This window comes from Globicephala melas, chromosome 5, assembly GCF_963455315.2.
Source record: "Globicephala melas chromosome 5, mGloMel1.2, whole genome shotgun sequence".
Taxonomy (NCBI): Eukaryota; Metazoa; Chordata; class Mammalia; order Artiodactyla; family Delphinidae; genus Globicephala; species Globicephala melas.
The window spans coordinates 19595007-19620711 of record NC_083318.1 but is presented as its reverse complement, the minus strand read 5'-3'; the positions used below and the strand labels follow the sequence as shown (position 1 = coordinate 19620711).

The 25705-nt window shown below is 37.2% G+C and overlaps 2 protein-coding genes across 4 annotated transcripts in view; both read right to left on the bottom strand.

The window, feature by feature from the left end:
* The window catches only part of BBS7 (Bardet-Biedl syndrome 7), a 44541-nt gene extending 29417 nt beyond the window's left edge, over nt 1-15124 (bottom strand). The window contains exons 1-5 of the mRNA XM_030863937.2: nt 14933-15124; nt 13263-13328; nt 10497-10559; nt 8936-9111; nt 1453-1639 (exon numbers count right to left, since the gene is read on the bottom strand). Of these exons, the coding sequence (XP_030719797.1) occupies nt 1453-1639; nt 8936-9111; nt 10497-10559; nt 13263-13328; nt 14933-14968 (528 nt within the window). The 5' untranslated portion in view covers nt 14969-15124. The remainder of the gene's footprint in view (nt 1-1452; nt 1640-8935; nt 9112-10496; nt 10560-13262; nt 13329-14932) is intronic.
* Nucleotides 15125-22973: 7849 nt separating this feature from the next.
* Nucleotides 22974-25705, bottom strand: part of TRPC3 (transient receptor potential cation channel subfamily C member 3) — a 79699-nt gene continuing 76967 nt past the window's right edge. For all 3 annotated transcript variants that reach the window (XM_030863933.2, XM_060298733.1, XM_060298734.1), the window contains one exon: nt 22974-24669. In XM_030863933.2, the coding sequence (XP_030719793.1) occupies nt 24527-24669 (143 nt within the window). In that variant the 3' untranslated portion in view covers nt 22974-24526. The remainder of the gene's footprint in view (nt 24670-25705) is intronic.

Sequence of the window (25705 nt, the reverse complement as noted above, 5' to 3'; positions counted from 1 at the left end):
ATTCAGCCAGATCAATTTCTAAATGGGTGTGAGCCAACTCGTTAAAAGCCTTATTCAAACAACTCATATTTGAGCATAGGCTAGGGGAGAAATTAATCGTTCACCCCCCTAGAGTGAACCTTGAACATTACTTTAATTCCCCATAGAGAAAAAAAAAAAAAGAACTTCATAGAACCACTTGATTTCTTCTATAAAAGGGATGGTGCCGAGACAAGCCATCTAACTATGAAATTCCAAAGAGTGAGATAGCCTTTGGTGGCACAGAATAAACAGCTAGACTTTTTGTTCAATTGCACTATCATCCTAAATTTTGATCCAATTAATCCACTTGTTATATGTTATTTACATCTAAACTTTGTTTTATGGGTGTGTGTGTGTGTGTGTGTGTGTGTGTGTGTGAGAGAGAGAGAGAGAGAAAGAGAGAGAGAGAGAAAGAGAAAGAGGGTATGTCTATTTTATTGAAAGTCACTTTCGGAAGTCCCTGCTGGTCCAGTGGTTAGGACTCAGTGCTTTCACTGCTAAGGGTCTGGGTTCAATCCCTGGTCTGGGAACTAAGATCCCGCAAGCCGTGTGGTGCGGCCAAAAAAAAAAAAAAGTCACTTTCAAGAAGATAGTTGTAACTAGTACTACTAATAAGAATGGCCTTAAGTAGTTGTTTTAGCCAATCATGGTTTTTAATAGAAATATAAAGATAGTAGATGCTTTTTCAAATATTTACTGAGTGCTTATTCTGTTCAACATACTGTCATAAATGCTGGGTAAATTCAAATGATACAACCCTGATCTCAACTCTCTCCTGTTAAAGCCTAACACCCTCTCCCCAACCCAGTTTCCTCCTTTAATTTGATTTTTTGGGAGAGGGGAGAGTGATAGAAGAAATAAAAAAAAAGGTGGGGGGGGGCTTCCCTGGTGGTGCAGTGGTTGAGAGTCCGCCTGCTGATGCAGGGGACACGGGTTCATGCCCCGGTCTGGGAAGATCCCACATGCCACAGAGTGGCTAGGCCCTTGAGCCATGGCCGCTGAGCCTGTGCGTCCGGAGCCTGTGCTCCGCAATGGGAGAGGCCACAACAGTGAGAGGTGAGAGGCCCGCGTACCGCCAAAAAAAAAAAAAAAAAAAAAAAAAAAAAAAAAAAAGGAAAAGCTAGGAAGGGTTCCCTATAGCAAAGGCATTAGATTCTTATTGTACTAACTCACATATTATGTGTGGGGGGAAAAGTGTCCTTTCTTCCATATATGCCTCTCTAAAAACTTGTCAAAGATTTCTACACATTCGCCTCAAGGAAAAAAAATAAAAGTTTGTTAATTAAAATATTAAAAAAATTTTTCAAGATATAATTTTAAGATATTTAAAGTGGTAGTAGTCAGTAAAGTAATTTATCTCAAGTATACACTGTTCAGCAATATTTTTTTACCTAAATTATGAAAAACTATAAAAATGCAAATAACAGCAACCTGTAAAACTCTGAGTACTCTGTCCTGGCAGGCCAACACCGGTACATCACGAAGTACTCTTTCCACTGGAAGGCAGATGACGTCGTTGATTTTGTCTCCAGAAAGGTAATAATGTTGGTCTTTGCAGTCACAATAATGGTTATAGATATAACTTGCACTGAGAAAAAGGTCTGAGCCAGATATGTGCCTGAGAATATTAAAAGTAATTTAAGATATCAATTTAAGATTCAGGAAGCTCCTGAATTATTTTCAGAGATGAAAATAAAAGTTTATTTATATACAGTTTACTATCATTTTATCACAGACTCAGAGGACACTTTTGGTTTGTTTTTGTTCCCCCCACTTAATTTCTAGCCTTTTGGTAAAGCACTGATTTTGAAAACTGAAAATGAGGTTCTACAGGCCTCAGGCGTCTCAAAAATTGAGCTCAGAAAAACTGAAAACAAAGACAAGATAATGGTAATATTCACTGTCTATATCTGAAGACAATTACTATATCAAAAAGTAACTTTTTTGAATGTGTAATATGTGCCAAGCACTGTCCTAAGTGACACATGTATTAGCTCAATCTTCATAACTTTATAAACTAGGGACCATTATTATCCCTTTTTAAGGAGAATAATAAAATGTTAAGTAACTTGCATAAAGGCACGGAACTAGTAGACAGTAGACTGGATTGCAACTCAGTTTTTAACTCTACAGTTAGCTTTCTTACTATCACATTGAATAGAATAAGGCTATCTGAACTGAATCTACTTGAAACTAAATAACAAACAGTGGAAAAAATGACTTCACTAGAATTTTAACTTGAAAAAAGAAATAATAACTTCATTTCAAATTATATTTAACAAAATTTAGATAAATAATCTCAACTATGTTATAATTCTTATAATGAATCAAGTTTCCACTGGGGAGCTAAAATTTTTGGCAAAAATTATACACTAGTATATTATCTTCACTTCTAGATAGCTATCACCATGTGATCATAAAGAGGGTATTTATTTGACGGTTTCACCTATTTTTCCACTTCTCCTCTAAGGTCTATTTAAAAATTTTTTGATACTAAAATTATTCCTTATCCTATAATGATCCTCATTGATTTTCTCTTCTTCAATTATTGTTCAAATGGCTTCACTTTGTGGCTCTGCATATGATTTCAGAAGTTCTCTTAATAGAGGGAAGACAGCAGAAGCAAGAAGAACTACAATTCCACACCCTGTGGAAGGAAAACCTCATACATAGAAAGATAGACAAAATGAAAAGGCAGAGGACTTTGTACCAGATGAAGGAACAAGAAAAACCCCAGAAAAACAACTAAATGGAGTGGAGATAGGCAACCTTCCAGAAAAAGAATTCAGAATAATGATAGTGAAGATGATCCAGGACCTCGGAAAAGAATGGAGGCAAAGATCGAGACGATGTAAGAAATGTTTAACAAAAACCTAGAAGGATTAAAGAACAAACAAACAGAGATGAACAATACAATAACTGAAATGAAAAATACACTAGAAGGAATCAATAGCAGAATAACTGAGGCAGAAGAACAGATAAGTAACCTGGAAGACAGAATGGTGGAATTCACTGCTGTGGAACAGAATAAAGAAAAAAGAATGAAAAGAAATGAAGACTGCCTAAGAGACCTCTGGGACAACATTAGACATAACAACATTCGCATTATAGGGGTTCCAGAGGAGAAGAGAGAGAGAAAGGACCAGAGAAAATATTTGAAAAGATTATAGTCGAAAACTTCCCTAACATGGGAAAGGAAATAGCCACCCAATTCCAGGAAGCGCAGAGCGTCCCAGGCAGGATAAACCCAAGGAGAAACATGCTGAGACACATAGTAATCAAATTGGCAAAAACTAAAGACAAAGAAAAATTATTGAAAGCAACAAGGGAAAAATGACAAATAACATACAAGGGAACTCCCATAAGGTTAACAGCTGATTTCTCAGCAGAAACTCTACAGGCCAGAATGGAGTGGCACAATATATTTAAAGTGATGAAAGGGAAGAACCTACAACCCAGATTACTCTACTCGGCAAGGATCTCATTCAGATTCAATGGAGAAATCAAAAGCTTTACAGACAAGCAAAAGCTAATAAGAGAATTCAGAACCACCAAACCAGCTCTACAACAAATGCTAAAAGAACTTCTCTAAGTGGGAAACACATGAGAAGAAAAGGACCTACAAAAACAAACCCATGACAATTAAGAAAATGGTATTAGGAACATACATATCGATAATTACCTTAAACGTGAGTGGATTAAATGCTCCAACCAAAAGACACAGGCTTGCTGAATGGAGACAAAAACAAGACCCATATATGCTGCCTACAAGAGACCCACTTCAGACCTAGGAACACATACAGACAATGTGAGTGGATGGAAAAAGATATTGCATGCAAATGGAAATCAAAAGAATGCTGGAGTAGCAATTTTCATATCAGATAAAATAGACTTTAAAATAAAGAATGTTACAAGAGAAAAGGAAGGACACTACATAATGATCAAGGGATCAATCCAAGAAGATATAACAATTATAAATATATATGCACCCAACATAGGAGCATCTCAATAGATAAGGCAACTGCTAACATCTATAAGAGAGAAAATCGACAGTAACACAATTATAGTAGGGGACTTTAACACCTCACTTACACCAATGGACAGATCATCGAGACAGAAATTTAATAAGGAAATACAAGCTTTAACTGACATAAGAGACTAGATATATTTAATTGATTTTTATAGGACATTCTATCCAAAAACAGCAGATTACACTTTCTTCTCAAGTGAACACAGAACATTCTCCAGGATAGATCACATCGTGGGTCACAAATCAAGCCTCGGTGAATTTAAGAAAATTGAAATCATAACAAGCATCTTTTCCAACCACAATGCTATGAGATTAGAAGTCAATTACAGGGGAAAAAATGTAAATAACACAAACACATGGAGGCTAAACAATATACTATTTAATAACCAAGAGATCACTGAAGAAATCAAAGAAAAAATCAAAAAATACCTAGAGACAAATGACAAGGAAACATGACAATTCAAAACCTATGAGATGCAGCAAAAGCAGTTCTAAGAGGGAAGTTTATAGCTATACAAGCCTACCTCAAGAAACAAGAAAAATCTCAAATAAACAATCTAACCATAAACCTAAAGGAACTAGAGAAAGAAGAACAAATAAAACCCAAAGTTAGTGGAAGGAAAGAAATCATAAAGATCAGAGCAGAAATAAATGAAATAGAAACTAAAAAACAATAGCAAAGATCAATAAAACTAAAAGCTGGTTCTTTGAGAAGATAAACAAAACTGATAAACCTTTAGCCAGACTCATCAAGATAAAGAGGGAGAGGACTCAAATCAATAAAATTAGAAATGAAAAAGGAGAAGTTACAGTGGACACCACAGAAATACAAAGCATCATAAGAGACTACTACAAGCAACTATATGCCAATAAAATGGAAAACCTGGAAGAAATGGACAAATCCTTAGAAAGGTATAACTTTCCAAGACTGAACCAGGAAGAAATAGAAAATATGAACAGAACAATTACAAGTAATGAAATTGAAACTGTGATTAAAAATATTCCAACAAACAAAAGTCCACGACCAGATGTCTTCAGAGGTGAATTCTATCAAACATTTAGAGAAGAGCTAACACCCATCCTTCTCAAACTCTTCCAAAAAATTGCAGAGGAAGGAACACTCTCAAATTCATTCTATGAAGCCACCATCACCCTGATACCAAAACCAGACAAAGATACTAAAAAAAAGAAAATTACAGACCAATATCACTGATGAATACAGTGCAAAAATCGTCAACAAAATACTATCAAACAGAATCCAAAAACACATTAAAAGGATCATACACCATGATCAAGTGGAATTTATCCCAGGGATGCAAGGATTCTTCAATATATGCAAATCAATCAATGTGATACACATTAACAAACTGAAGAAGAAAAACCATATGATCGTCTCAATAGATGCAGAAAAAGCTTTTGACAAAATTCAACACCGACTTATGAAAAAAACTCTCCAGAAAGTGGACAAAGAAGGAACCTACTTCAACATAATAAAGGCCATATATAACAAACCCACAGCCAACATCATTCTCAATGGTGAAAAACTGAAAGCATTTCCTCTAAGATCAGGAACAAGACAAGGATGTCCACTCTTGCCACTATTATTCAACACAGTTTTGGCAGTCATAGTCACGGCAATCAGAGAAGAAAAAGAAATAAAAGGAATACAAATAGGAAAAGAAGTAAAACTGTCACTTTGCAGATGACATGATACTATACATAGAGAATCCTAAAGATGCCACCAGAAAACTACTAGAGCTAATCAATGAATTTGGTAAAGTTGCAGGATACAAAATTGATGCACACAAATCTCTTGCATTCCTATACACTAACAATGAAAGATCAGAAAGAGAAATTAAGGAAACAATCCCATTCACCACTGCAACAAAAAGAATAAAATACCTAGGAATAAAGCTACCTAAGGAGGTAAAAGACCTGTATGCAGAAAAGTATAAGACACTGATGAAAGAAATTAAAGATGCTACAAACAAATGGAGAGATATACCATGTTCATGGATTGGAAGAATCAATATTGTGAAAATGACTATACTAACCAAAGCAATCTACACATTCAATGCAATCACTATCAAATTACCAATGGCATTTTTTACAGAAATAGAACAAAAAAATCTTAAAATTTGTATGGAGACACAAAAGACCCCGAATAGCCAAAGCAGTTCTGAGGGAAAAAAATGGAGCTGGAGGAACCAGGCTCCCTGACTTCAGACTATACTACAAAGCTACAGTAATCAAGACAATGTGGTACTGGCACAGAAACAGAAATATAGATCAATGGAACAGGATAGAAAGCCCAGAGATAAACCCACACACCTATGGTCAACTAATCTATGACAAAGGAGGCAAGGATATACAATGGAGAAAAGACAGTCTCTTCAATAAGTGGTGCTGGGAAAAGTGGACAGCTACATGTAAAAGAATGAAATTAGAACACTCCCTAACACCATACACAAAAATAAACTCAAAATGGATTAGAGACCTAAATGTAAGACCGGATGCTATAAAACTCTTAGAGGAAAACATAAGAAGAACACTCTTTGACATAAATCCCAGCAAGATCTTTTTTGATCCACCTCCTAGAGTAATGGAAATAAAAATGAAAACAAAAAAATGAAACTTAAAAGCTTTTGCAAAGCAAAGGAAACTACAAACAAGACAAAAAGACAACCCTCAGAATGGGATAAAATATTTGCAAACGAATCAACAGACAAAGGATTAATCTCTAAAATATATAAACAGCTCATGCAGCTCAATATTAAAAGAACAAACAACCCAATCCAAAAATGGGCAGAAGACCTAAATAGACATTTCTCCAAAGAAGACATACAGATTGCCAAAAAACACATGAAACGATGCTCAACATCGCTAATTATGAGAGAAATGCAAATCAAAACTACAATGAGGTATCACCTCACACCAGTTAGAATGGGCATCATCAGAAAATCTACAAACAACAAATGCTGGAGAGGGTGTGGAGAAAAGGGAACCCTATTGCACTGTTGGTGGGAATGTAAATTGATACAGCCACTACGAAGCACAGTATGAAGGTTCCTTAAAAAACTAAAAATAGAATTACCATATGACCCAGCAATCGCACTACTGGGCATATACCCAGAGAAAACCATAATTCAAAGAGACGCATGCACCCCAATGTTCATTGCAGCACTATTTACAATAGCCAGGTCATGGAAGCAACCTAAATACCCATCAGCAGATGAATGGATAAAGAAGATGTGGTACATATATACAATGGAATATTACTCAGCCATAAAAAGGAACGAAATTGGGTCATTTGTAGAGACGTGAATGAATCTAGAGACTGTCATACAGAGTGTAGTAAGTCAGAAAGAGGAAAACAAATATCATATATTAACGCATATATGTGGAACCTAAAAAAATGGTACAGATGAACAGGTCTTCAGGGCAGAAATAGAGACACAGATGTAGAGAACAAACGTTACGGACACCAAGGGGGAAAAGTGGCGGGGGGCTGGTGGTGGTGGGATGAATTGGGAGATTGGGATTGACCTATATACACTAATATGTATCAAATCAATAAATAAGAACCTGCTGTTTAAAATAAATAAATAAAAAGTTCTCTTAATATAATTTTTATCAACTTAATGAAATTCTAAATCTCTTACAAGATTTGAAATTTCATTTTCAAATCCATCTGCATTATAAGCAGGGAAGGATTAATGAGTGGTAATTAATTTTATAAGTGGTCAGTTTTCTTACTGAATATTGTCAAGTTATAATCTTGTTTTCCCATGCAACCTTATCAATGTGGTGATTCAGATAATAAATTTTCAAAAACTGAGTAAAGAACTTTTCCATCCTACCTCTGTCACTCCAGTAAAAACATTTAAGAAACTAGCTAAAGAGACTATTGGCTGGGAAACTCCTTTCTGAATGTGGAGGTATGCTAATAATTAGCTACTTTGGTTTTAGTATTTCACAGTTATCACTGGCCATGTCTATCTAGAAAAGCGTTTCTAGAAATGAATGATATTCTTATTAAGCCACTGAAATTACTTCTACTTGCCACTGTTTAATTCTTATCTAATCTCATCAAACCTAAGTTACAGCCCAGACATCAGGACACATGCTGTGCATTATACAGAATTACACAGGACAGCTATACATTAACAGAACTCTGGATCAGTAGTTTCCAAACCAAGTTCTGACTGCTTATATAACATGGCTGCATAGGATTCAAATGAAAAACTGTTCTTTTCACCCACTCCTAATAATTCTGATTCTGCAGGTATGAGGTAGGACAAGGAATCTATTGTTTAAATCTTCCAAGGGATTCTCCTAAGTAGCAGGTTTGAAGGACAGTGGATAGATAAATTTTAAAGCCTCTTCCAGTTCTCCACGATTCAAAAACTAAAATTTTAATTGCAAAATTTCACATAGCAGGAAGCCATTAAGGAAGCTATTTTTCAGTTAGAGTCTTACCTGACTCACCTCAAATTATACCTTTTTGGTAGTCATTAACTTTGATGGCCAGGCTTTTAACAAAATGATGCTACCTCAAAATCAGAACTACCAGAGACAGCAAAGCAACAGGAACCTAAATATCTGGAGATTTCCTTTCACTTCTTTTATACTTTGATCATGAATCATAACAGAACTAACTAGTCAAAAATGAAGCTATAAATACTATAAATGTCTTAAAAAGATAAGATTTCAACACCCAATTGATTTTGTATTGACTCCAGGTCAAATTTAATTTCCGACTAATAAAGTATCTTTAATTATTTCCCAGATAACCTACTAAGATGTGATACTTAATCTGATGTTTGTCACCTATCCAAAATATTGTAAATGGATATGTAAAAATAAAAAAGAGAATAAACATACATAGCTTTAATGCTTTCAGTGAGGTTTGTTTCAAAAGAGAGAAACTGTTTTCCTCTCTTTGTGAAGCCTCTAATTTCAGATCCTGCAGCAATAAAAATTTTCTCCTGGGGCGTGTTAAGAACCCCTCCTAGTTCCAATCTGGCAATCTTCTGCCCAGGTAAAGTCTTGAAGACTGTCTGCAAAAATCATTGAGGAAAAAATTAAGTACACAAATTTATTCCAAGTATTTTCTTTTACCATAAAAAATGCTGTGATTTTAAACTTACAATATATTATAGTTCTAAATAGGAACACCTTTAGATACAAATGTATCCAGTGGCCTTCTGGGTTTTTTGCTAAATATCTTCAAACTTTGCAACGTTTATTCCCACACACATTGCATTTCAGTGACATTATTAAAATCTAAACTCTTGCAACTCACAGTAGGGTTCGCTAAGCAGCAGCACTAGCATCACTTACCTTATTAGAAATGCAGACTCTCAGGCTCAACCCGAGATCTACTGAATGAGAATCTGCATTTTACCAAGATTCCTCAGCTGGTTCCAGTGCACATGTTTCTATACCTTAATCATCTTTTTAAAACTAATCTCTCCTGGTTCCCTTACAATTTTATAAATTTTAGTAGTATAAATTAAGGACTGTAGAATTTACTGAAAACCTGAGCATATAACTTCATATCTCTCTATTTAATTGGAAACATTTGCATCCTTAGTTTATTCCTCGTTATTTTCTATATTATTATTGGCATCAGTTTCTTCCCTTCACCGCCAATGACTTATACACAGAGAATAAAATATCTGGAAGGATATATGAACAATGGAAACACTGAGTTTCTGATAGTTTTTACCCTCTTCATCTTTTTGCAAATTTCATATAATGTAGAATGAATATAAGAGTTCACATCTCAGACCCATCACTTGTAAACTATGATCTGGGAATAGGATGACATAAAACTCACTTCCTTGGTTAGGCTATATTAAGTGGCAAAGGTGATGTGACGGTCACGTCCATGTTACCCTGTTATATAAGACTCCATCTTAGCAGACTGGACAGATTTCCCTGTTGGCCTGAAGAAGCAGTTCACCATGTTGTGCGAGGGCCTGGGAGAAGAGCGCATGGCAAGAAATTGTGGTGGGCCTCAGGACGCTGAAAGCAGGCCCTGGCTTACGGACAGCAATAAAGTGGGGACCTCAGTCCAACAACAGTAAAGAACTGAATTCTTCCAACAACTACCTGGGCTTGGAACAGGACCCTGAGCTCCAGAAAGAAATAGAGCCTGGCTGCACATGTGTTGCAGCCACGTGAGGTCTCGAGCTTGGACTCCTGCCCAGTGAGATAATAAATGTGTTTTGTTTTAAGCCCCTAAATTTGAGGTAACTTATTACACAGCATAAAAAACTAATATATCACCCTAGGCTGTCAAAGATGTTTTACAAATGGCTAGCAAATGACTCTCATGCTGCCTGTAATCTCATACTTCATATGACTACTTCCCTCAACCTATTTTTCATTATGCTTTAGAAAAAATTTTAATGTAGGAGTATTCAAAAGGTACACATACCACTGCTTCTCCCTTCTTCATGCCAAAGCACATAACTACTCCATCATGATCTCCAACAACCACCTGTAACAGATTGAAGAGAATATAAAATTACTGTTATTATGCCCTACTAACTTATATGGGGAAAACAAGATTCTCAATATATAAATTATGATTTTAAAAGTAGAGACCAGAAAATCTAGTAAAGACATCCCCACAAAAAATATCCACCAAAGAATTGTAAGAAAGGGCCAAAGAGAAGGCTATGAAGCGTTGTTATGGAAGTAGCTGGCTTTCTGTTCTGTTCCTACAAGGTAAACAGAACAAGAAAATAGAGACAGAAATGACAAGGAGGCAATTTTCTTTCCTTTAACTGGAGCATAAGAACATTTTAAGATTAACTTTTAAAACATTATCAGGCACTTCCCTGGTGGCGCAGTGGTTAAGAGTCAGCCTGCGAATGCAGGGGACATGGGTTCGAGCCCTGGTCCGGGAAGATCCCACATGTCACAGAGCAGCTAAGCCCGTGCGCCACAACTACTGAGCATGAGCTCTAGAGCCCGCAAGCCACAACTACTGAGCCTGAGTGTCACAACTACTGAAGCTTGCGCACCTAGAGCCCATGCTCCGCAACAAGAGAAGCCACCGCAATGAGAAGCCCGCACACCGCTGCGAAGAGTAGCCTCTGCTCACCGCAACTAGAGAAAGCCCACACGCAGCAACAAAGACCCAATGTAGCCAAAAATAAATAAATAAATTCATATATTAAAAAAAATTTATCAAAATGAGGTTGTGACAGACCTATCTGATATTTTTTAAACTTTTTACTTTTTATTTTTATTGACGTATAGCTGATTTACCTAATTAAATTTAAAAGCTTTCCGGGCTTCCCTGGTGGCGCAGTGGTTGAGAGTCCGCCTGCCGATGCAGGGGACGCGGGTTCGTGCCCCGGTCCGGGAGGGTCCCACATGCCGCGGAGTGGCTGGGCCCGTGAGCCATGGACGCTGAGCCTGCGCGTCCGGAGCCTGTGCTCCGCAGCGGGAGAGGCCCGCGTACCGCAAAAAAAAAAAAAAAAGAAAAAAAAAATTCAAAAGCTTTTGCAAAGCAATGGAAACCATCAAAAAAACGAAAAGACAATCTATCGAATGGGAGAAAATATTTGCAAATAATAAGACCAATAAGGGGTTAATATCCAAAATATGTAAGCAGCTCATACAACTTAACATAAAAAAAAAAACAACCTGATTAAAAAATGGGCAGAAGTCCTGAACAGACATTTTTCCAAAGAGGAAATGCAGACGGCCAACAGGCACATGAAAAGATGCTCAACACCGCTAATCATCAGGGAAATGCAAATCAAAACCACAATGAGATATCACCTCACACCAGTCAGAATGGCTATCATCAAAAAGAACACAAATAACAAATGTTGGCAAGGATGTGCAGAAAAGGGAAACCCTCGTACACTGTTGGTGGGAATGAAAATTGGTGCAGCCACAGTGGAGAACAGTACGGAGGTTCCTCAAACAACTAAAAATAGAACTACCATATGACCCAGCAATGCCACTCCTGGGTATATATCCAAAAAATCCCAAAAACATGAATTCGAAAAGGTACATGCACCCTAATGCTCACAGCAGCATTATTTACAATTGCCAAGATATGGAAGGAACCTAAGTGTCCATCAACAGATGATGGATAAAGAATACTACTCAGCCATAAAAAAGAATGAAATTTTGCCTTTTGCAACAACATGGATGGACTTGGAGGGCATTATGCTAAGTGAAATAAGTCAGACAGAGAATGACAAACTGTATGATAACATTTGTATGCAGACTCTAAAAAATACAACAAACTAGTGAATATTTTTAAAAAAGTAGCAGACTCACAGATATAGAAAACAAACTACCAGTGGTTACCAGTGGGGAGAGGGAAGGAAGGGCAACACAGGAGTAGGGGATTAAGAGATACAAACTACTATGTATAAAATAAGCTAAAAGGATATATAGTATAACACAGGGAATATAGCCAATATTTTATAATAACTAAATGGAATATAACCTTGAAAATTATGAATCACTATATTGTACACCTGTAACTTATATAATATTGTACACCAACTATATTTCAATAAAAAATAAATAAAATGATCTTTTTAAAAAGTGTAAAAGAGTCCTGAGACCAAAAAGTTTGAGAAGTGTTGCTCTAGTTGAGTGAATACAATAAATGACAACCAAAAATCTGTTGATTTATCCTGATAAAATGTTAATATATAGGAATACTATATTTATTTTGCAGCTGTTAAAATATCCTACTAGTCTACCAAGAAATTGTAATTGTCTTATGGAAATCACAGGATTAATATTTCTATAAAAATAATCAATATTGTTAGTTAAATGTAAAGATTAACATCAATATATTTAATTACTCTTAAAAATATGATAAAGTTTTTAAAAAGCATTTTCTCTACAGTCTATTGTGTTTTTTATTTCTTTTTTCATATACACAATCTGGTACACACAGGGTAAATTATTACCAGAAAAATGGAATATGGTTTTCAAGTAGTTTGCTTATACTATTTACTAATTGTACATAATAATTATAATGTCCAAGAAACTTACTGTCTATAAATGTCCCTTGGTATTCTAATCTCTGTTCAAATGAAAAGAAATTCATTTCCATTTTAGCCTTGGAATTAAAAAAAAAACTTATCAATAATGAAGGAAATGTAAACCTCTCCTCTGTCAGAGCTGAAGAGATATGGAGAAATCAGTATCTCTACGTTACCTTTTGTGTGGCTCTATATCTTGAAGCAGGAAGTAGCTTCATAGTCTTCTGAGAGGTCACTCCCACCTAAGGAAACACATCAGCTGCCTGGTGAGTGATTTCTGATACACTAATTTGAAGTTATTAAATCAGAGATTAAAAGGACCCGCAGATTCTAATCATAGTAAGCCTCAGTTTTTTTATTGCAATTAATTAGTGATATGAAATAATTATTATCAGCAATGAACTTATTTTCTAATGAAATATACTACAAAAGTCAGAATACAGGAAACAATCAAAAATAGTAAAATTTATGCTATAAAGTCAAGTCAAAAATAATAACGTGGCATTACTGGCAAGATACTTCACACCAAAAAAATATTTCTATAAGCCTTCTTTTACAACTTCATACAGTTGTTAAAGTGTGTTTGTAATTTAAAATCTTTGGTGATAGATTATTATTGAAAATGCAACATAAAAGATTTTAGCTAAAATACCACCATGCTGATGAAGATTATTTTACAAAAGTTACAGAAGTTGGAAACAGCATGGTTTGCTCAGCAGGGCACTGTCACTAGTGGTGCACGGTTAGGGGAGGAGAATGGGACCAAAGAGAGAGAAACTGGTGGAAACAACAGACAATGCAAGAATTTACATATAGTATAGGTCTATCCTTTAATTCTGTATTCTAGGGGGTAGTATTAAAGTTTAATCTGTTTAGATTCGTATTTTTGAAACATCAATCTAGCAATGATATGAAGGATGTCTTGGAGGGAGGTAAGCTGGAGGCTAGGAGCTATTTCAATTATCCAAGCAAGAGAAGATGAGGACTGAACTAGGGGTAAGAGAGATGGAGGGAGCAAATGGGACAGATTCGTGAGATATTTAGGAGATAAAAGCAGCAAAATGTGGTGACCAGATGGATAGGGAAGATATTAAGGTGGGAAGTACCTAGCATGACTCTAAAGGAAAGTGACAGGACAAACATTTGTACTATTAACCAAAATAGGATTACTGAAAAAGGAGATGGAGAAGGAGAGAAAGTCTAGGGCTGAAATATTGAGAGGCAGGGTGGTGTACCAGAAAGAACACCAGCTCTGGAGTCAGAGGCTTTGTTTCAAATAGGAACTCCATCCTTTCCGCTATCACGTAAATCACCTTCTCTGAGCCCCTTGATCCTCATGTACCTACTTTAGGAATTTGTATGAAGATTAAATATATGTACGTGTGTTAAGATCTGAGAATAAACTAGACGGTCGAAAACGGCTGTCATTGCTTTTATTATGATCTGGCTCGTGGGGTCCGGCTCACAGTAAGAAACAAGTGTCTGGCGCTCGGCAGAAGGGACTGGGTACAGATGGAGATCAGGGAGTTAGAAGCTGCAGCCGGGGAAGACGAGAAGGGCCCCGGGGAGGAATTCGGGAGCGCATCAGGACATTCAGAGCATCTTCAGGACCTGGCAGACGCCAGCACCGCGGAGGCGCGTGCTCCCTCTTTCCAAGTCCTCGTGGACCGTCACCAACAAGCCGGAGTTGCCCGTGAGCAAGGTGTCTGGCGGGTGGCACCCAGATCCGCTCCTGTGCCGCCGCGTCGCCGCCGAGACACCCCAACAGACGCCAGTGGAAGGATCGAATCCTCTCAGGGAGCGCAGCTCACCCCGCGCAGCGACCGCCCCAACCCCTCAGGTTTACCTGTAAATAATCCGCTCGGTTTAAATTCAGATCCATGACGGAGGCACGGACGCGCTGGGCAGCGCCAGGCCAGGCCAGGTAGGATAGAGGCTGCGGGACCCCTGGCCTCCGAAGGGAAAAAGCCTGCTTCCCCACTGAGGGCCAACGCCAGCTACTAAGGGCTCAGTGGGGGATGCAAAGGCGGAGCGTCAGGGCAGCGGCGTCCTGCGTGACGTCCGTACGTTCCTGCGAGAGGGCCCCGGAAGGAAACGAAGCCCCACCCCCCCTCCCGACAGACCGCCCACTGACTTAACCCGCTCCAATGAGAGGCGGAGAGGAACGGAGGGCGAGCTCCAGGAGACCTGGGAAGGGTGGTTTCCAGGGAGACCGGAGACGCAGTCTTGGCTATGCCTCCGCCACCGCCTTGAGCCCCAAGTCTTAAGTCTTTTCTGTGTAGAGCCTTGACTTGAAGCCCTGGTAGATTCTGACCTGTTTCACCGCCACTAGAAAGGATCCCTGAAAGAATTAGGTTTCACCTCCATAAGAGTTAGCTTACAGCAGCATAGGAGTTCTCAAACTTTTGGCCCTAGGACCCCTTTACAAAACTCTAATAACAATTGAGGACCCCAAAGACCTTTTGGTTATATGAATTATCTATTGATATTTACCATATTAGAAATTAGAACTAAGTTTCTAAAAAATATATTGAAAAAAATGAACTCATTATATAAATATTTTAATGAAAAATAACTATTTCCAAAATAAAGAAAAGTAAAAAGACTGGCTTTGTTTGCAAATCTATTCACTGTCCACCTGAACAGTGAACAGGGGAGTCCCAGATCTACTTCTGCATACAATCTATTGGTATATGTTGTTTTTTGTTTCTTTGTTAAGTATATGAAGAAAATGTGGTCCAAACTCAACAAGTGGTAGTTTTTGAAAAGTTAGTTGCAATGTGGCTTCATTATACAACATCTCCAAAAGTCCATTTGTTAATATCATCACAGATTCCATCAGAAAAGTTTTGAAGTGTTGGAAAGTTGTCAACCTCAGATGGCGGATACAAATTTTTGAAAAATTCTAATTTGTGCTTAAAAGCTTGAATTTGAAGCATTGGCAACAAATGTCAATTATTTTCCTTGAAATGATAGTTTTCCCTCTTGAATTCACAAGAAAGTGTATGCCAGGTATCCAAGTCTAAATAATCAAAATTTGTCAGTCGTGCTTTCAAAAAAAGTTCCATGAAAAAAACAGTGAGTTCAGCTAGCAATTCAAATAATCATACAAGTGCTTTTCCTTGAAACAACTAATGTACTTCCGTATTCAGTAGAAATGCTTCATGCATACTTCCCATGTCACCCCACAGAGTATTAAAAAGGATATGTACTCGGACTTCCTTGGCGATCCAGTGGTTAAGACTCCACCCTTCCACTGCAGGGAGCCCAGGTTCGATCCCTGGTGGAGGAACTAGGATCCCACATGCCACGTGGCATGGCCGAATTAAAAAAAAAAAATGATATGTACTATGAGTAGAGGCTTAAAATTAACAATTTTCACTGCTTCATAAAGAACACTTTTACATGAAACTTTGTTTCCTGTCAATGTGTGGCCTTGATCCATGCTTAAGTACCAGCAGTATTAACCAACCTTGCTTTTGTACCATTAGTACAAATGTCCACACAGTGAAAAAGGCAAGTAGCATCTTATTGTTATGAAAATACCTTCAAAATCACAGACCCCCCGAAAAGGCCTCAGGGACCCTCTGACTATTGCTGGCCTATAGTGACCCATGATCTGATTGAGAGCTGACCTTACTTGACTCATTTTCATCAGTCCTTCCTTTGTGCATACCACACTCTGCCTACAGAAATACTACAGATGAATAAGTGGTTTCTGTGGTCTACTGGGGAGAGTTGACAAATGATTTCTGTGGTCAACTAGGGGAGAGTTCACAAATGTTTGTGAAACAAGAGTTAAGCCCTTGAGAAGAGGTTCTTTTTTTTTAACATCTTTATTGGGGTATAATTGCTTTACAATGGTGTGTTAGTTTCTGCTTTATAACAAAGTGAATCAGTTATACATATACATATGTTCCCATATCTGAGAAGAGGTTCTTAAGAAAAGAAATTATTTCCTACACAGAGATCTGAGAAGGTTTTGCCTAGGTCCCAGGACATTCCAGACAATTCTTTTTTAAAAAATTTTTTATTTAAATTTTATTTCTATTTTTGGCTGTCTTGGGTCTTCGTTGCTGCACGCGGGCTTTCTCTAGTTGCGGAGAGTGGGGGCTACTCTTCGTTGCAGTGCAGCGGGCTTCTCATTGCAGTGGCTTCTCTTGTTGTGGAGCACGGGCTCTAGGCATGCGGGCTTCAGTAGTTGTGGCACGTGGGCTCAGTAGTTGTGGCTCGCGGGCTCTAGAGCGCAGGCTCAGTAGTTGTGGCGCACAGGCTTAGTTGTTCCGCAGCATGTGGGATCTTCCCGGACCAGGGCTCGAACCCATGTCCCCTGCATTGGCAGGCGGATTCTTAACCACTGCACCAACAGGGAAGCCCCAGACAATTCTTTTGCTGAGGCCAAAATAACTCAGTATTGAAATAGACAACAATGCCTGAAGATGGTTTAGCTGTGTAGAAATTTGGAGAAAATATCAATTAAGACTCAACAAAAATACAGATAAATTTTAGAAGTAAATTGAAAAAATAAAGCCATAGAGGAGATAAAATAGAATTGTAATAGAATTTTATGGAATTTAGGGGGTTGGAAGGTGTATTAGTTAGATAGAGCCACTATAATAAAGAAGTACAAACTGAGTGGCTTAGACAACAGAAATTTATTTTCTTGTATGATCTCACAAGCTAGGATTACAAAATCAAGTTGTCAGCAGGGAACCAAACCAATCCTCTGAGGCATTTCTCCTGGGCGTGTAGATGGCCATCTTCTCCCTGTTTCTTCATATGGTCTTTCCTCTGTGTTCATCTGTGTCCTAATCTCCTCCTCTAATAAGGCCATCAGTCATGCAGGATAAAGGTCCACCCTAGTGACCTAACTTTAACTTAATTATTTCTTTAAAGGTCCTTTCTCCAAATACAGTCACATTCTGAGGTACTGGGGATTCGGATTTCAACATATGAATTTGGCGGGGGCTGGGGGTGGGGGGGAGGCACAATTCAGCCCATAACAGAAAGGAATTTGTTTCATCTTAAAAAGAATAGAAGAAACCACAAAGAAAAAACAGATATGAAAAACAAAGATTAGACATTTCAATATGTCACAAAAATTTTAAAACAAAAAAATTTAGGACTTCCCTGGTGGCACAGTGGTTAAGAATCCACCTGCCAATGCAGGGGACACGGGTTCGAGCTCTGGTCCAGGAAGATCCCACATGCCACAGAGCGACTAAGCCCGTGCGCCACAACTACTGAGCCCATGTGCCACAACTATTGAGCCCACGTGCCACAACTACTGAAGCCTGCACGCCTAGAGCCTGTGCTCCAGAACAAGAGAAGCCACCACAATGAGAAGCCAGCGCACCGCAACAAAGAGTAGTCCCCTGCTCAATGCAACTAGAGAAAGCCCACACACAGCAACAAAGACCCAATGCAGACCCAAAATAAATAAATACATTCATAAAAACAATTTAGGATAAATATGTGTAGTTAGTATCTTAATAAACAGTTCATACAAATATTAAAAAAAGAAATATAATTATTCCAATAAGAAAAACATGAACAGACAATACACAAAGAAGGTGGCTACTGAACAAACATATAGAAATTTGTTACCTTCACTTGTAATCAATAATATTAAAGCAAGATACATTTTTTACCTTTCAAATTAGAAAATAAATTTAAATGATACCACTATATGCTGTAGAGAGAGCGCGTGCTCATCATCCATGATGCTTTAAACTAGTAATAAAAACCCTTTTCAAAAGCAACTTAGTAATGTATATCCAAATCTATAAAGTATGTGGTGATATTTTTAACCTATAACCCCAATTCTGGATATTTAGTCTATGAAAACAACACAAAATAGGTTAGAAGCCATGATCGAGGCATTATTTAAAGTAGGAACCTACGTGTCCAATAATAGGGGAGTATTGCATCCCTCCACTTTCCGGGCTATTATGCAGCCATTGAAAGTGAAAATAATGAAGGCTGTATAGCAATGTGGAAAGTGCTCAGGACAATTTTAAAAGAATATCAAATTGTGTGTATACTATGACTTCAATTATAGGAAAAGACTGTTAAGAAATATACCAAAATAACTTTAGTCGGTTATAAATTGAAGAATTATGAGCTTCTCCTCCTGTTTTTTTGTTTTCCATAAGGTGTTTAAGAGTCATCTGTTTAACTGGGCATAGTTTCCAAAGTACGCAATCCGCTGTCCCAGTGATTGCAAGTTTCTGATAAAGGGTATTCTAAGACGGTGAGTACCGAATCTTCCCACCGTCTATTTTCTTGTTTCCCTTTTTAGGTCCTGGCAGTACATGTTAACAATTTAAGGAAAATGGTACCGATATCAATATTGTTATGTTTTTGTATTATAACAAACAAACCATCAAAATGTCAAAAACCTGGTGAAGTGGACAGACATTATCTTTTTAAAAATGATGCTTGGGAAGTATTTATAGTATTCCAGGACTGGGTGAAATCTTAGAAAACATTAATTCAATATTTTCCCTTTTGGATTCACAAACTATTTTCATAGTAGTATATAATCCTTCAAAGCCCTTAGGAATTTTAATAATAACTTAATTTTTTCATTGTGTGGTTTTGCAATTAATTTTGTGTAATTTTTGCATAGAAATGTAACTTTAAAGAAAAGGTATTTAGATTGCTATTTAATTAAGGTGGCATTATAGAATTCATCTTTATACAATATTTATAATATTTGTAATAAAAACATAGGCTGGCAATGCTTATTTTCCATTTAAGAAGTGATGCTCGCTGTTTATTTCACATTCAGTTAATTGTGTAAAAGATGAGAGGTTTTCTTTTGAAGATCAACTTTTTAAAAAAATTTATTTATTATTTGATATTTATTTTTGGTTGCGTTGGGTCTTCATTGAGGTGCACAGGCTTCTCATTGTCGTGGCTTCTCTTGTTGAGGAGCACGGGCTCTAGGCACGCAGGCTCAGTAGTTGTGGCACACGGGCTTAGTTGCTCCGTGGCATGTGGGATCCTCCCAGACCAGGGCTCGAACCCATGTCCCCTGCACTGGCAGGCAGATTCCTAACCACTTTGCCACAAGGGAAGTCCTGAAGATCAACTTTTAAAACATAGAAATGAGGCTATGACATATTATCAAAAATAAATAAAAAGAGCTTGTATGATATGTTACTTGGAATTCTTTCATTCTGCATCTAGAAAAGGCAAGGGATGTATTTTTTATTTTTAAGTACTGTGTTCTGTTTCAAAATGATGAGCAAAGGTTTCAAACTACTAATTTTAAGCACTTCTCAAATAATTAGCAGGGTGGGGAGTTTTTATTCACAATAAATGAAATACAAAGTTAGACAAAATTGCCACTATATTTTCTCTTTTTAAACATGTCTTAAGGTAGTTGCGACATCTTGGTGGGCTACATCAAAAAGAAATATAAGTCAAAACAAAACAAAACCCCCCAATACAACACAACACAACAAAATCCCAGATGATTGCATCTCAGATGTGATAAAAATTGCCATGAGAGAAATTTACTGAATTACCATGCACTTCAGTAACTTATAACCTTATGTTGTGGTCTTAAAGCAATCATTGTAAGCATAAATTAAAGAACTCATTACTAAGAATAGGAGCATTAAATTCATTATTCATTAATTGTGTTAAAACCATCCACACAGCTAGAGGTGGTTGGCTGAGTGACTGAGTCGTGAGTATACATATTGGTCTCCACTAATATGTGGTACCAATTTGGAAACTCTCAAACTCTTGTTTTAAAAGAAAAAAGAAACATACAATGGAAAAAGAAAAAAGAAAAATAACAAATAGCCCTTTCAGGCTGACTTTAAATAAAAGCAAGATATGGAAACAGAGATCATTACCACCTTGGAAGATGATATTAACCTTCTGAAACACCTCTACAATGCCCAGAGACCAGGAACCCCTGGTGTAGCATAACCCTGTTTGACTGGACAATGTATGAGACCAGAGAAGTTAAGTGATTTGTTTCAGGCCACACAATTAACAATTAATGTGGCTTCAGTTTCCTTTAGACATTGGCCATATAACACTTTACCATCCCATTTACAAAAGCTGCTCTCATTTGGTTTACACATTTGAATTGAAATATGTTGGACATGATGGGGAAAGAGAATTATCCTAAATTATACTAACTTTGCTTTTTTTTTTTTTGGTTGGAGCAGTGTGGCTTGTGGAATCTTATTTCCCTGACCGGGGATCAAACCCAGCCCGCAGCAGTGAAAGCAAGAGTGGAGTCCTAACCACTGGACCGCCAGGGAATTCCCTAACTTTGCTTTTAATAATCACAACATATTTACGTCATTTCTAAGTTTCAGTAGTGCACAGAACTTTTTGAAGACACTGGATACTATTTTGCATAGTCCCTTCTTTTATTTCAAGTCTATGAATCCAAGGTTCTCAACATATTGTGAATTCCAGCAAGTCAAGGGTCCTCAGTAAGTTTAATACAGCAAGCACTTACAAAGTGCCAAACTTTTTAAACAATAAGCCTAAGAAGCCAGTTGAGTGTTGCCTCCTTTCCTTGATCTTATCTGTAACAGAGGAAAAAACTAAGCATAGCAAAGAGGTCAAAAAGTAGGAGATATTGGACTTTGATAGTCCTGTAATCAATCATAAGCACCTAAATGTCTTTTGCTAGACAAGTTGCTTTGGTCCTGTTAAAGTGTTCCCTTCTCCAAGTTGCCCCACCAACTTCTTTGAACTTTACTTTTAAGCCCAATGTGCCTGTTACAATAGTAAGTGGGTCAAGGACTTGGTGGCCCAGGCCTATCATTAACCTCAAAGAAGTGTTAATTCTCACGGTAATCCTCTAAACTAATCTTCACTTCACCCTTAAGTTACCACAGTAATACCTACCTCTTAGGGTGGTTCCCTAGACGCAAATTCTAACAAGATTTGGACGTGGTGATTTATTGAGGGGATGCTCTCAGGAGAAAGGGAGGGAGGGAGGAAGGATAAAACAGGGAAGAAGCTAAGAAAAGATTTGGTCTCAGCTGGAGTCTAGCTGCAGCCTAATCCTATCCAGAGCTCTGAAACATGAACTGCACCAAAAGAGTTGGCCCTACCTTGACACAAGGGGACAGCTTTTTGTGCGACCACGCCAGTTGGTCGTTTATTGGTGTGAGGAGGGGAGGTCATAACGACAGGGCTGCTTTCTTTCAGCTGAGGGCAGTTCCCTGGGGAACAGGATAGCTGGGACCTGTTAAGGAGCCAACACTCTGGATCTGAGAGATGCATGCCCTGGTCCATTCAAGGCAATCTGGGCAGGGCACCCATAGTATCAATAGCATCTACCACACCTTGGTATCACATCTTCCTCTGGACTACCACCCAGAAACTACAAAAAAAGAAAAAATGTGAAATATCAAAAACATACTAGTTTTACACAAGCATAGTAAACAAAGGAGAAAAAACCCTATGTTGAGAGCTCTAGAGTTGTGAAAGGTATGGACTGAAAAGATGTATGTACTCACGTGGCATAGATGACGTGAGTTTTATCTTCACTCAAGACTCCAAGAATCCTAAACTAGCTGCTTTTAACACTTTTACATTCAACATTTTTCCAACCCCAATCAAAAATATTACTTATTATTCTGCTCCATAGCTGTAAACAAAAATACCCACACTTGGAATCCTAGACAATACTATGGATAAGACTGAAAGTGTTGTCTATTATGGACACTCCATATCTTTACTGCTGTAATATAAAGTATAGTAACATATAACAATGAAAAATTCAGTCTTTTATTCTGTTCTGAGGCATAACATAAAATACATAAAGTTTGAACCATGTTTAAGACAAAATACTATTAGCATAGCACAAAAGCTAATGAAATATCCTACAATGGTAGCAAAAAATGTATAAAGTTCTTTTCTTAATTAAGTCCTCAAAAGTAGAAACTAAGAAATAATCTTTAAAGAGCTTTATGTAGTTCCATTTAATGTTCATTTTTGTCTTCATGTCTAGAAAGCCTTCCTGTGTGATAGCAATGACTCAAAGTATTATGTATGTAATTGGCTTTTAGAACCTATAAAACTATTTATGATCTATGATCATAATTTGTATTCTGGTAAGGTTTGAGAGGAACAGACTGAAGAGAATTAGGACGGTAAGCATAACTCTGTGAGAGATTTAAACCTAGCTGGTTAAAACAAATACTTTGACGTTTTATGGTCTGTGAAGAGAGGAGGGAACTTACCAGTCTGTATCCCCTTTCCTAGTAAAGTCATGAGGCGTTGTGGATATTACCAGTGTTCAGCTCAGTTATATAGTAAGTCATACACATACATCACAATCTATTTTGTGTAGCAAGTGTAAGTGAAATGCCTTGATAAGGAAAAGGATGTCAATCATTGTAAGCAATGATGGCAAGAGATGCCTCAAAGGAAAATGAAACCCAGCTGGTGATGCTTGGACATGGCTTTCCAGGTACACAGCCATTGCTCCTTCCTATTCCTCCCCATAGCATACCCTCCAAAACTCAGAGTGGAGCTAACAGGCAAGATATGAAGTCAGTTGTTGATAACTTATTTAGCATTAAAGCATCAGAGGCAGAAATTAGGAGGTTATAACAAACTAACAACCCTGCATAATCCCCGACTCTACAAAATTCACCACCCCACTGACTAAAGTCACATTACTGAAAAAAACCAAATGAAAATCTAAGACAGTAAGCAAAAAGTATATACTTTAGAAAAATCTTTAATGTGTTGTTTTGAACAATTCTATGAAACAAATATGTAATGTAATTATATTTTCTAGTAACCCATTTCATTGTGAAATTCTTCATTCAGGGCTCAAAGCTTCTAGGATTATCAGTGATGTCAAAAATTCTAAGAAAATCTGACCAAGTCATAGCTGTTTGTAAAATTTTTTGTTTATATTTTTCAAAAAAAAATCTCTTTAGCACTTGGACAAGGGAATATATGCTACATAGTGATGGCCTTTTAATTTTTATTTGTATTTTGTTGGCAGTTCAGTTCAGTTGGTTTTGACAACATTTATTGAGCACCTACTATGTACCAGGCACTGTACTAGATGCTGGAGACACAAAGATGAATAAGACATGGTCCCTGTCCCCAAGGAGCTTACAGTCTCTTAGAGGCAAACAGGTAGTGCAAAGACATAGAGTTTATTCTAAAATGGACAAAAATATCAATAATGTAGTAATATTGGGCCTTTAAATACAATGGCACGTCATTGTTTGTAATGTCAAGGCAGACAATTAAAATGAAGACCATTTGCATGTGATAAAACAGTAAAATCATTAAGACCTAACTTTTAAAGATTCACATGATAAAGGTAGTTAATACTAAAAATTTACATCATAGTTTTTCAAGTATTTCATACTTAGGAATATTATTGCCCACAATTGTGCTACAGTCAAAGCCATAATTCCAGGTTACTGAATCATTCACATCTCAGCACGCTGGGATTCAGTTTCTCACTGAGTTTATGAATTAGAATGGCTAATTCCTCAGTCGCTTGGCTCTTGTCCTCCAAAAGTTCATAGCGAAGGCTGGAGATATCTTGCTTGATTTCTTTTAATTCACCTACGGTATTTGTATTAAAAAACATATAATTGGTAATTTGCCCTTCGTATTTAGAAAAAAACAAAGAGTGAAATTTATACATGAATGCATTTGTCTCATAACATCTCCAACATAGTTACTTTAGAATGTTTAAGCAATGTCTGCCTTTAAAAATGTACTGGCTTTTGAAAAAAAAGCTATAAAAAGTAGTTCAGCTATGTTTTAAAAGTAAAACTCAGCTAAAGTATTGTCCTGTGGCTCAGCCAATTTTTAACACAGGGTGATTTCTCTGTTAACTGGTCTATAATCAGAGTATCTCCTTTCTATCTTCAGGGAGTTTGTCTGGTTCCCTGAGCCATAAGGGTTGACACCTATATGGATCATCTCCCATTGCTAGGCTGGAAGGAAATCCTAGCAAAATGAAACATTTCTAAAAATGAATCAATCTATATAACAGGCAAATACTCACATGTAAGAAGTAAACTGAGGTCAAGTTTGAAGTAAGGGAAAGGAAGGAAAAAGAGTAGGGGTATTTCTTAGGGAAGGCAGTGGCAATGAACATGGAGCTAAGGAACAAACAAATTAGTTTCTGTGGCACAGGGGATGATGTATAAGGAAATAACAAGCAATGGTGAAATTAAGGAGTTTAGATGTAGTACCACTGGCAATGTTTACATACGCAGAAGTCTCCATAGGAAACTTCTGGCTATTAAAACACAACTATTCCCATAATTTAGCTTGGTAATACTTTGAGCATGTGTAGATTGCAATTAATAACTGGATTCTCTTGCAAATAATTGTAATGTAGATAAGCCATTGACTTTGAAAGGTAAACCTTGGCGCATGAATTTATCTTGAATCCAAGAAATGATTCTTTAAATCACTGGCACTTTAATAGCTTTCTATAATAGAATCATATGTAAAACATATCTTTCATGATATTTCCTGGTATCTTTATGATGCTTTAAAGTATAATCTATGTTCTTTTATTATATAAACGTCAGAACCTTTTATTTTAAAGAATTCTAGCTCTTCCTCAAGAATACACACAAAACAT